Source organism: Homarus americanus, unplaced genomic scaffold (genome assembly GCF_018991925.1).
Source record: "Homarus americanus isolate GMGI-L3 unplaced genomic scaffold, GMGI_Hamer_2.0 scaffold39675, whole genome shotgun sequence".
Taxonomy (NCBI): domain Eukaryota; kingdom Metazoa; phylum Arthropoda; class Malacostraca; order Decapoda; family Nephropidae; genus Homarus; species Homarus americanus.
The window spans coordinates 17,743,905-17,756,824 of NW_024736071.1; the positions used below are offsets into that span (position 1 = coordinate 17,743,905).

Below are 12,920 nucleotides of genomic sequence, written 5' to 3' on the forward strand. Positions count from 1 at the left end.
TTAGAATCCTGAGTTGAAAAATTATTACCTCGAGTAACATCGTATCTATAAGGAAGGGAAATCTTGACTTAATACTCTCATCCACCGTAGTAATTGGCTCTTCAAGTTTATTTTGTAAAGATATTTCCTAATATAAAATTTTACCTTTAATATAAAGTCGTGGTTGGTTTAGGTGCTCTAGGGGCTCTAAGGGCTTCAGGTGCTCTTGGGGCTTCAGGTGATCTAGGGGCTCTTGGTGCTATAGAGGCTCCAGGTGCTCTAGAGGCTCCAGGTGCTCTAGAGGCTCCAGGTGCTCTAGAGGCTCCAGGTGCTCTAGAGGCTCCAGGTGCTCCTATAAACAAGAACTAAATCAAGTTATCTGCCTTGGGTCGTGGGAGCTTCAATATCTACTCGCCCTCCCCCTTCCCACCTCCCCCCCGATCCCCCATCACCTCCCCATCACCCCCTTCCCCTTCCCACCTCCTCTCCCCCCCTCCCTTCCCCCCCTCCCATCTCCCCCTCCCCTTCCTCCCCCTGAAAAACGCCAAAAAAAAACTCTACACTTGATCGAATCTCAATCCCACAAAAAACAAAATTCCGAGTAGAGTTTCTTCTGTAAATTACTCTCATGACTCTGCACACCCGGCTTACAGTGTGTGCCTCAGGGGCGGCCCTCGCTTCTGGTGTTGTGTTGAGGTTGACCGTACATGATGGTGTTGTGTTGAGGTTGACCGTACATGATGGTGTTGTGTTGAGGTTGACCGTACATGGTGTTGTGTTGAGGTTGACTGTACATGATGGTGTTGTGTTGAGGTTGACCGTACATGATGGTGTTGTGTTGAGGTTGACCGTACATGATGGTGTTGTGTTGAGGTTGACCGTACATGATGGTGTTGTGTTGAGGTTGACCGTACATGATGGTGTTGTGTTGAGGTTGACCGTACATGATGGTGTTGTGTTGAGGTTGACCGTACATGATGGTGTTGTGTTGAGGTTGACCGTACATGATGGTGTTGTGTTGAGGTTGACCGTACATGATGGTGTTGTGTTGAGGTTGACCGTACATGATGGTGTTGTGTTGAGGCTGACCGAACATGATGGTGTTGTGGTGTCTGGCTACTAGTGCCACCCACACTTTTTACCTCATCTATGACGCTTAGATAGATAGATAGATCCAGTTTCCACTTGATATCTCTTATGTGGGGTTGAGAAGGTTAGGGGGAGGGGAGGGGTGGCTACTAATCACTAATACTCAATCTATAGTTGGGAATGTTGTACAGATAAGGAATTCATTCGTCCTAACTTGGAGTATTGCTCTCATATCTGGGGTGGCTCTTCTGTCCAACTGTTAGATAGGGTGGAATCAAAGGCATTTCGTCTTATTAACTCTCCTCCTTTAGTTAATAATCTTTCTTCCCTTTCTCTTCGCCGCAATGTTGCTTCACTCTCTCTCTCTTTTACAGGTACTTTAACGGGCAATGTTCGGTGGATCTGGCATCCTGTGTACCGCCGGCAAGGCCGTGGGCTCGTAACACACGTCTTGCTCACGGTGCCCACCGTTTCTCTGTGGATGTCGGTCACACTATAATCACCCGTTATAGTACCTCCTTCTTTCCTTACACAGCCAAATTGTGGAAAGCTCTGCCCTATTCTGTGTTTCCATACTTATACAATCTGTCTCACTTTAAAAAGCTGGTTTTCCGTCATCTTCGTGGTGTAGATTTACACAGTATAACTTTTTTCTTTTCTATTTTTTATTTCTTTCTGTTCTTATTTTTTCGCCCTCTAGAGGGGCCTAGGGGGAGCTAATTTCTGTTAAAAAAAAAAAAAAAAAAATATATATATATATATATATATATATATATATATATATATATATATATATATATATATATATATATATATATATATATATATATATATATATATATATATATATATATATATATATATATATATATATATATATATATAATGCTAATATGAACATTGAGTAAAATTAGAAAATAGGATATTACTAAACTTTAGGGTTATTTACGTCACTCTCAACCACACACACACACACACACACACACACACACACACACACACACACACACACTGGAAGAGGAGAAGAAGGTAAATCCACCCTCACCCACAGCTCATCACGCACTGAGGTATTGTAGTAACCAACACTCTTTTTATATATCACAGTAATACTAAAACAATGACCCCCTCTTACATCACCTGTTGCTGTTGTAAAGTTTTATAGGATCTTAATTACATTGTAACACCAACAACGTCACCTACCGATCGCTTGGGTGGTGGGTGAGTGTTTGTCAGTTAGTTAGTTATATATTCATGACCTTTTGCAGTGCTTAAGCTTTTATTTTATGTATGTATCTCCTGAAATAATAATGAGACATATTACTTGAGATGTTTGAAGAAAAATTAAATTAATGATGCTTATTATATTCTCAGACTTCATAAAATATGTCGCGGATTCTGAGTAAAAAGTCACATTAATTTATATCCTTGAGTGAATCAGTTTATTTTTATTTCAAGTAGTTGGCGTTAATCTGCAACATCGTCTTAACATTATTACTATTTAATGTTGTCGTGGAAAAGTTAAAATGCTTGGGAACTTTTAACATGGAACTTAAATATTTCGTGAGTGGAAGACCTTCAGGCATTTTAAGTTAATGGTAATATATCAAAGGTGTATTTTACCTCGTACTGTGGCTGTGGAAAATGATAAAATATTATATTAAGTTACTCGTAGTTCCCGGACATAATAATAATAATAATAATAATAATAATAATAATAATAATAATAATAATAATACATTACCTAAAATATATACCACGAGTATTACTACGCTAACTTGACATTTACTTAAATTGTCTAAGAAAAACAAACAAGCATAGCGTGAGTAAGTGTAAACAAAAGAAAATATTTACACGAAGAAATATTTACAAAACTACACTAAGTTCAGATTATAATTAAATCTTTTTTATTTAAGTTCTGATTATAATTACGTCGTCACTTTTTTTATTTCCCATTATGAGGTCAATTTACCCTCTTATGCCTCGCCCGCCACTAAAGTTCTGTTGAATGGAACTTGTTGAGAACTGGTGTCGTTTAAGAAGTTAGGGAGTGGTCTAGTTCAGTGTGTTATTGCTGGAAGAGTGGGGGTGGAGGAGATGAAGGAGGAGGAGGAAGGGTTAGGGGTGAAGGAGGTGGAGGAGATGAAGGAGGAGGAGGAAGGGTTAGAGGTGAAGGAGGTGGAGGAGATGAAGGAGGAGGAGCAAGAGTTAGAGGTGAAGGAGGTGGGGGGAGGTGGAGGAGGAGGAGGGAAGGGTTAGAGTTGGAGGAGGTGTGGGGAGGGAGGAGGAGGAGGAAGGTTAGGAGTTGGAGGAGGTGGAGGAGATGAAGGAGGAGGAGGGAAGGGTTAGAGTTGGAGGAGGTGGGGGAGGTGGAGGAGGAGGAGGAAGGGGTTGTTGGAGGAGGTGGAGGAGATGAAGGAGGAGGAGGGCTGGTTAGAGGTGAAGGAGGTGGGAGGAGGAGGAGGAGGAAGGGTTAGGAGTTGGAGGAGGTGGAGGGAGGGAGGAGGGAGGGGTACGGGAAAATGAGGAAGTAGATGAGGAGGAGGAGGTGGAGGTAAAAGAGGAGGGAGATAGAGGAGAGGAGGAGGGTAGAAGAAGGAGGTGGTGAAGAAGAGGAGGAGGCAGAAGAGGAAGTAAAGGTAGAAGAGGGAGGTACAGGAGGAAATTAATGGTGGAGGGAGGAGGTGCTGTGAGAGAATACTCACAGAAGAAAAAGAATTGACGATGAGAGAGAGAGAGAGAGAGAGAGAGAGAGAGAGAGAGAGAGAGAGAGAGAGAGAGAGGCAAGAATCTCCATCAAAACAAATTAGTCAAAAACAGTTCTCTTACTCAGTTAGTCAGTCAGTCAGTCAGTCAAAAAGGATTATCATTCGTAGAGCTAAAAGACGCAATTTGAAGATCCGAGGCAGCAGGACGTTGGGTTAAATAGCATAAGGGGTAGTGGAAAGGGTGAGGGTAGTGGAAAGGGTGAGGGTAGTGGAAAGGGTGAGGGTAGTTAGTAGGGGGTTTAATGGAAGGGGGTAACGTAAGATCTCCTGCCATAGTGAGCATAAGGATTTGCTGATAGTCTACCTGTGAACCACCTGTATACACCTGTTCTAGATGTTAATTATGATAACGTCACCTGTGGGAAATAATATACCTGTAATTTACTCCTTTGAATATTTAAAAAAAAACGAGAACTTTCTAAAAACTCATTGTAGAAATTAACAGGTAGACCACTTGCTAGGATAAGTGAGTGTAAATTGCAAAATATGGTCAGTCAATTTGGTCAGCTAACTGTTAGGATATTAGTGTCAGGCAATTCGGTCAGAGATTTTTGTCAGGTAGGTATTAGGATCTTAAGAGTCAGCCTGTTCGGTCAGCCAGGTGTCAGGATCATAATGTCAGCTAGTTCGGTCAGCCAGGTGTCAACATCTCTGAGTCAGGATCCCCTAATATCTGAGAGTTGGTACCGTAGTGTCTGGAAGAATTGTCTAGAAAGTTTTGAAGATAAAAAAAAATCTGGTCTTTGTTTTACGTCCCCGTCTGTCCAACACCTCCTGGGAACTTAATTTACTTCTGTGCTTGAGATTTATGAACGCACACACACGAACCCTGACTCATACACACACACACATACACACACGAACCCTGATTCACACATAGACACATACGCACGTTCACACACACACAATAAGATCATAAGCTTGTATTGATGTCCGTTCTCTCGTCTTTTAAAGGATCCCTAAAGGAATCCTATTGGTTTCTTGAGGAACTATTGAAGGACTTGAAGTACTCTTGAAGGACTCTTGAAGTACTCTTGAAGGACATTTGAAGTACTCTTGTAGGATTCTTGAAGAATTCTTGTAGGACTCTTGAAGGACTATTGGATTCTTGAAGGATTCTTTGAGGACACCCAATGTTTTGAAATCATGGTGTTCCTGTGTTCCTGCTGTAGTGTTCCTGTGTTCCTGCTGTGGTGTTCCTGTGTTCCTGCTGTGGTGTTCCTGTGTCCCTGCTGTGGTGTTCCTGTGTCCCTGCTGTGGTGTTCCTGTGTTCCTGCTGTGGAGTTCCTGTGTTCCTGCTGTGGTGTTCCTGTGTTCCTGCTGTGGTGTTCCTGTGTTCCTGCTGTGGTGTTCCTGTGTTCCTACTGGGTATTCCTGTGTTCCTGCAAGTTCCTGTGTCCCTGGTGTTCGTGTGTTCCTGCTGTGGTGTTCCTGTGTTCCTGCTGTGGTGTTCCTGTGTTCCTGCTGTGGTGTTCCTGTGTTCCTGCTGTGGTGTTCCTGTGTTCCTGCTGTGGTGTTCCTGTGTTCCTGCTGTGGTGTTCCTGTGTTCCTGTTGTGATATTAATCCAAGGTTGTCCAGGATGTCGCGGAAGTGGGTGACAAGACGGGGTGGCTCATATCCCATAAGGTACAAGGCTCCTGACACTGTCTGGAACAACTGTGTAGTATTCCTGACAGTACCGGGTAATACTCCTGACAGTAATGGAACAAATGTGAAATATTCCTGACACATTATTGGAACCTCCTAATATTCCTGACACAGTATTGGATACTCCTTATATTCCTGACACAGTATTGGAACCTCCTTATATTCTTGACACAGTATTGGAACCTCCTTATATTCTTGACTGTGTAATGTGGATAGAATCAAACTCCCCGCCAACCGAAGTATCACTGAAGGTAAACAAACAAACAGGGAGGCGTACACTGTAAACACACACACGGTCTGGTTTGTTTGGGGTGGTTCCTCGTCCAGTAGTACTCAAGGGAACTCTCACTAATTTCCCAGCTCCAGAGTCCATACCTAAACCTGACCTAATGTTAATTTGACCTCGCTTAATCTACAACTGACCCTATTGAATGTATCCCTAATCTAATCTTACCTTACCTTACCTAATCCACCATAACCTACTTCTAACCCAACTTAATCTAACATAATCCTAACTTAACCTAACCTACCCCTAACCAAATTAAATCTAACCTACCTCTAATATAAATCTAACCTATTTTTATATAGAAATTTAAGCTCGATTCTGGCTATGGGGGGGAAGTGTACCTCTCACCCAAACACTAGCCCATTCCTCAGTAAAAAAATATCAGAACTTACACAACTGATTGACTGACTGACTCTACAGGCCCAACGTATCCAGTAAACTCAAAAACGAATAAGTTAAAATAAAATTAAAAACTGTACTGAGATTCTGCTGTAACTGGAAACGTTTGTTCTCATTCCTAGTTAGAGGAAGAGAAAAAAATTTAATATTTTTTATTTTATATACTCCGAGTCGAGATATGTAGCCGCCACTCAGGTATTGTAAATATCTCAACCGCTCACGGAGTTATTTGTATGTGTGTGTGTGTGTGTGCGGAGATATTGTTCATTTAGTCCAGTATCATATGTACAGTTGTGGACAAAATTCCTTGAACACTTGGCAGTATCTACCATGTAAATTCTTGAGGGTCATTAGTCGAGGGAGTTGAGATTTTAACGTATTTTCTCGTTTTTTTCTTTGGATTAAGTTGTGTGTATGACTTTTTTTCTCCGATATAATATGTGATGAAAAACGACGTTATTAGCTATAAACAAATTATGTATACTTCACCCAAACGTTTTGGTGCGAGATATTACCTAACCTAACCTAACCTAACCTAACCAAACCTGACCAAACCTAACTAACCAAACCTGACCAAACCTAACCTAACCTGACTTACCCCACCCATACCTGACTCAAAGTGCGACTCAGCTCATGTATGATGTCACAATGTGGACAGTGAAGCTCCACCCATGGGAAGACCTTATAGACCTTGGCTACACTAGCTATAGTACTTTAGTGTTCAACTGAGCGATATTGAATATTTTATCTCTTGATGCAAATAAACAAAAATATATGAAAAACTATGAAGAATTTGTTTAACTCTGCCTTATATAATATACAAATAATTCAAACTCATAATTTAGTGATTGACTTATTGATTCAGTAACTGACGTACAGTCGCTTGCACTTATACCTGGTACAGTTGCTGGCACATATTGTGAGATGTGGCAACTCTGTGGATTGTTTATCTGGCATCCTTAGTCTGGCTACTATTGTGAGATTCCTTAGGGTCATCCCGGGAGTTTTAATACGATGTAAACAAACACAGAGGTGCCACATCTCACATAATGTGCCAGCCACTGTGCCAGGTATAAGTGCAGGCGACTGTACTTACTGTGAGAATTTTTTTTATTTAACTCGACACCACACCGACCAAACCCTGCTCTGACGGCGCCACTGAGGCAGGAGTCACACCCCAGGTAGTCTATGTCCAGTCCTTGTTCCCCAGCTACATAATGAGGTCGTTAGGGCGAGTTAACGACTCTGGATGAAGCACGACCCCTCGTGAATATTCGACTAAAATACGACCTGGCAACATAAATGGACACACAAATCTCGCCCCCTGCTCCCCCTTCCCCTCCCCTGAAATACAATGGTAATGTTAGAACTACAGCTGTTGTTGTCATATTGTGGTGTACAACGCTGTAGTTTCTTGTTGTACCATGATGTAGTGTTGTTGCTTATTGTTGTACCATGATGTAGTGTTGTTGCTTATTGTTGTACCAATACCATGACTCGACATTAACACTCTGAGTACGTTAAACTTCTCCAATACAATTATTTGATTTTCTTAGGTATACATGTACTATGTCTAGTCCCCCATTGAGTACATTGATTTGATTCCATGAGTACGATATCTTAACCCTTTGAATACGATGACCTATCGATTTAGTACGATGACATTGTACTCAGGTAAGGTTAAGTCATCGTACTCAAGAGAATATATATTAATTCAGTGGTCACAACTAACACAATGATGTTTGAGGAAAGTGTGTGTGTGTGTGTGTGTGTGTGTGTGTGTGAGAGATTCAGTTTCACTACTACGTCACACCCCCATTGCTATATAATAACCTTCGCATTACCATAATAAAACTCCATATTCTTTTATGTTCTCGGGGTCCTGGAGGGTGGGGTGGGGTGGGGTGGGGTGGGGTGGGGTGGGGTGGGGTTAAAGAAATATCACACGTACGCTATTAAAGGAAGTCGTCAATAATGTTGCCCCCTTTATATCTTTACCTGGCCGTTCTCACCTGGGAATTTGCATTGAGATCTCATTTACTCACCTATAAAATTCTTGAAATCACTTTTTTTAATATATCTGAAGGTATTTATATTGCTGGAAGTGTCAAGTGCTGGTAAAAGACGTGACAGTGTCCACACGCACACACACACAGACACCCCTTGATTTATACGATGGTCGATACATTTAAGCATACATCTCTGATCTTTTTCTCCTAACTAGACCTCGGCTTCAGATGCTTATTTTTAAGCTCTCTTCCTCTATCCCATCCCTAACCCCCTCTCCCCCTTCCCCACCTCTACCCACTCTCCCCCACCCCCTTACCCCTTCTGTCTCCTTCCTCTTCCTTCTTGGCCTGTAAGCCACAACGGGACATCCAACAATACACAAAGATTTTATCAAACTCTTGCAGAATAGTTGTCGCTACACCCAATTTGTTGACACGAGAAATTGTTGGCTCTGGAAAGTTAGGTTTTGATGGTTCTCAGTGTGTGTGTGTGTGTGTGTGTGTTTTACTGAGACATACATACATACATACATACATATATACATACATACATATATACATATTAAGGGACCGGCACCAGAATATAAGACATGTCCAACTCTGAGAGCCTTGACCCCTTCTATCTCTGTCTGTCTGTCTGTCTGTCTCTTTTTCTGTGTTTGTCTGCTTGCCTGTTCGTATGTCTTTCTGTTATCTGCCTTTGCCTGTTTGTCAATGTCTGTCTCTGTCTTTCTGTCTGTCTGCCTGTATTTCTATGTCTGCCTGTCTTTCTGTCTGTCTTCATGTCTGTCTTTCTTTATTTCTCTTTTTCTCTTTTCTCTCTCTCTCCCTCTCTCTCCTTTTCCTGTATTCGTGTGTCAAAGCATCATTTTCTGTCGCCTATTCTCTCTCTCTCTCTCTCTCTCTCTCTCTCTCTCTCTCTCTCTCTCTCTCTCTCTCTCTCTCTCTCTCCGCCCCGGCTCAGTATCTTGTCTTTTTTCTCTTAATTTTGTTGCTTATTCTCTTTTTTAATTTCTTTTTTATTCTTCTTTTATGGGTATTTTTTTTAGTTTTCATTGTCTTTGTTTTTGTTGTTTTTTTGTTTGTGTTAATGATTTTGTTATTAGTGTTAATGTTGCCTTTATTTTTTCTTAACTTTCAGATATTATTTCAATTTATGATTTGGTTAGGTTAGGTTAGGTTAGGTTAGGTTAGGTTAGGTTAGGTTAGGTTACTTGAGGCTCCCACATGAAACCCTCATATAGGAACACCAATACAATACTACCAGCCAATGATAACATCTCCCCTCATCATACAGGGATATGATAGGCGGACACTCATACACTCTTGACTTACTTGTGACGACCATAACGCCCACCTCAACCACCGTATTCCCTCATAAACCAAAAATCACAAAAAAATTACCAAAAAATAATAATAAAAAAAATCCCTCCTCACCATTGTCAAGAAAAGACGTTTATTGCCTCATGAACAAAGTCACTATTGTCTTGAGAAAATAAAGTTGTCCTGGAAAACACTGATATTTTCTACCATGGTCCTTAAGAAATGAGAGAGGCAGTTTGACGTGAGGTTGTTCTCATTATGACGGTAAAGTTGCGGTAAAGCTGCGGTAAAGCTGCGGTAACACAAAGACTGGGGATAATTATTAGTGTTGTGGTGTTTGTGCCTGTCAGGTATTGTGTCAAGTCTTACCTGTTAATTAATGTTGCTCTGTGTTTGTTCATAGATATTCTCAGGTGAGTTTTGTCAGTAATGAGTTTTTTGTTGGTATTATTGTTGTTGTTTTTGTTATTGTTATTAGTATTATTTTTTATTGTTATTATTTTTATTGTTTATTATTATTATTATTATTATTATTATTAGTAGTAGTAGTAGTAGTAGTAGTAGTAGTAGTGGGATGGGACCAAGTGCAAGATGTTTCTACGCCAGACTCGTGGAGTTGATCTCCGAACAGAAGCAGCAGCCCAGAAGTTATGTCACAGCCTGGATGAGATGTCGACTGTCTTTCTCTCTCCTTCGGTCGGCTTTGCTCTGCCTCAGGGGAACGAGAGCTTCTGCCCCAATGCCGACAACTGCTGCAGATATTGACTATGAGGCTACAGTCACTGAATGCCGCATAGATCTGCGGCTCAAGTAATTCAACACAGATAGGATAGCTACTTATGTATTAGGATATTTAATATTAAGGTAATAAAATGGCGGCAAAGGTGTGGTTATTGGGGGAGGCTGGAGGTCACGATATAAAAAAAATAGTAGTAGTAGTAGTGGTAGTAGTAGCAGTAGTAGTAGTAGTAGTAGTAGTAGTAGTAGTAGTAGTAGTAGTAGTAGTATTGTTGTTGTTGTTGCTGAGAAATAAGTCAATGAAATAATAAGAAATATGAGAAAGATAACAAGACTACAATTCCTCCCAGAAATACGAGGATCACAAAACACAATCTTTCCTACACAACCCGTTTATATCTATTTTATTTCATCTATGCTGTGTTCTTTTATCTTTTTCTTCTGTTACTTTTTATCTGTTACTTCGCTTTTTATTATTCTATTTCTTTTTGGCCTTTTTTTTATCCTTCTTTTTCTAATTCCCCATAAAAAGTAATTTAAATACTCACGTTAAGAAAAAGTCACTTATATGACCCGTATATAATGATGGGTGTTTAGCTCAGGTGAATCAACCATTACAAGGCGGAGAGAAGGAGTTAGTTAAGTTCACCTCAGGAAGCCAGTCAGAAATTTTTTGCATCACGAAGTCCGTAAAAATAAATAAAATTCAAGAGAATAGTAAAACCAGGCAATAAAACAAGAGATAGGAGAGTGAAATAAAAATAAAAATAAAACGAAAATGTTTCCTACTTACATAAATTATTTTTCCGCTACATCCAGTTTTCATAACGAGAAGAGCCCCCTCCCTCCCTCCCTCCTTCCCTCTGCCCTTCCCTCCCTCTCTCCACCCTTCCTCTCTCCCTCCCTCCTTCCTTCCTCTCTCCCTCCCTCCCTCCCTCCCTCCTTCCCTCTCTCTCTCCTCCCTTCACGTCCTCTCCATCCTTCCCCCTCCCTCCTTCTTCATTCCTCCTTCATCCCTCCTCTCTGTCTCCCTCCCTCCCTCCCTCCCTCCCCCCTTAACACCCGTGAACACAATGCAATAAACCTTCAGGTCACAAGAACTAACACCTACACTGCCGTCACCTCCGGAGCCCTAATAAAAATAAATAAAAATGAGAAATATGGCAACGTTCCAGTGACATGTTGCCATATTTCCCACTCGGGGGCTGGCGACATTCTCGGAACGTGTTGGTGCCGGGAGGAAATATTGCCATGGGTGTGTTTCTGTTGCTCGCCGCCTTTGATGTCTCCCATTTAATAATTTTGTTTTATCTGTTTTTAATTTATTTTCATAGTTGGGTCAATTGGTTATATAAATACTGTGCTGGCGGCTCACTGACCGACTCACTGGTTGACTCACTAACTAAATGACTCACTGATTGATTGACGTATTTGACTCAATTACTCACTTGTTGACTCACTCACTTAACCAACGACTCACTCACTGAATGACTCATTCACTCAACGACTCTCACTCAACTCACACACCCAACGACTCACCCACCCAACGACTCACTCACTCAACGACTCACCCACCTAACGACTCACCCACCTAACGACTCACCCCAACAACTCACACCCAACGACTCACTCACTCAACGACTCACCCACCTAACGACTCACCCACCTAACGACTCACCCACCCAACATCCACTCACCCAACGACTCACACAACGACTCACTCACCCAACGACTCACCCAACGACTCCTCAACGACTCACTCACCCAACGACTCACTCAACGACTCACCCCCCGACTCACTCACCCAACGACTCACTCACCCAACGACTCACCCACCCAACGACTCACCCACCCAACAACTCACTCAACGACTCACTCACCCAACGACTCACTCACCCAACGACTCATTGATTCATTTACTCACACCTGCCCTGACGAATATTATTATGATGTCCAAATTCTCATTAATTATTTCACTCAACAATACACAACAGAACACAATATAAATCATTCATATAGATGCGTCAGACAGCTCTATGAACACCATCCCTAGTGATTGAGAGAGAACATTGCCTCCCCCAATTTACACTAACATATCCCTTTACCAATTAAATTCTTGCCTATTCTATTTCCCTGTTATCCTATTAAGCTCAGCTCGACCCTCTGTGGTGTGGCCTTTGTATGTGGTGAGACACAAGGGCAAAGTTGACTGTGCTGGCCCCCACACACACACACACACACTAACATCACCACCCACGAATATTTGAGGGAGAAATGTGTGAACGTATAAAGTTGGTGGAGCTGACTGGGTGTTGCTGCCTCTCGTTGTGTACGGCGAGGCGAGGCGACTCAGTTTCTTGGTGATGAGCTAGTGGTGGGTGGTGGTAGTGGTGGTGGTAGTAGTGGTGGTGGTGGTGGTGGTGGTGATAGTGGTGGTGTAGTGAAGTATGATGTGAGTAATATTGGTGATGTAGTAGTGGTGGTGGTGGTGGTGGTGATAGTGGTGGTGGTGTGGTGATAGTGGTGGTGGTGGTGGTGTGGGGGTAGTAGTTGTGGTGATGGCGGTGTATACCAATATATATATATATATATATATATATATATATATATATATATATATATATATATATATATATATATATATATATATATATATACCGCAGTATACCACTTCCTCTAGGCGG

General features: G+C 41.6%; 1 protein-coding gene across 1 annotated transcript; it reads right to left on the minus strand.

Moving 5' to 3' along the window:
* Positions 1-640: 640 nt before the first annotated feature.
* LOC121871727 (histidine-rich glycoprotein-like) lies at positions 641-1,075 on the minus strand. Its single transcript, XM_042374138.1, has one exon. The coding sequence runs from the start codon at positions 1,073-1,075 to the stop codon at positions 641-643; it is 435 nt and encodes a 144-aa protein (XP_042230072.1).
* Between the last annotated feature and the right edge of the window lie 11,845 nt (positions 1,076-12,920).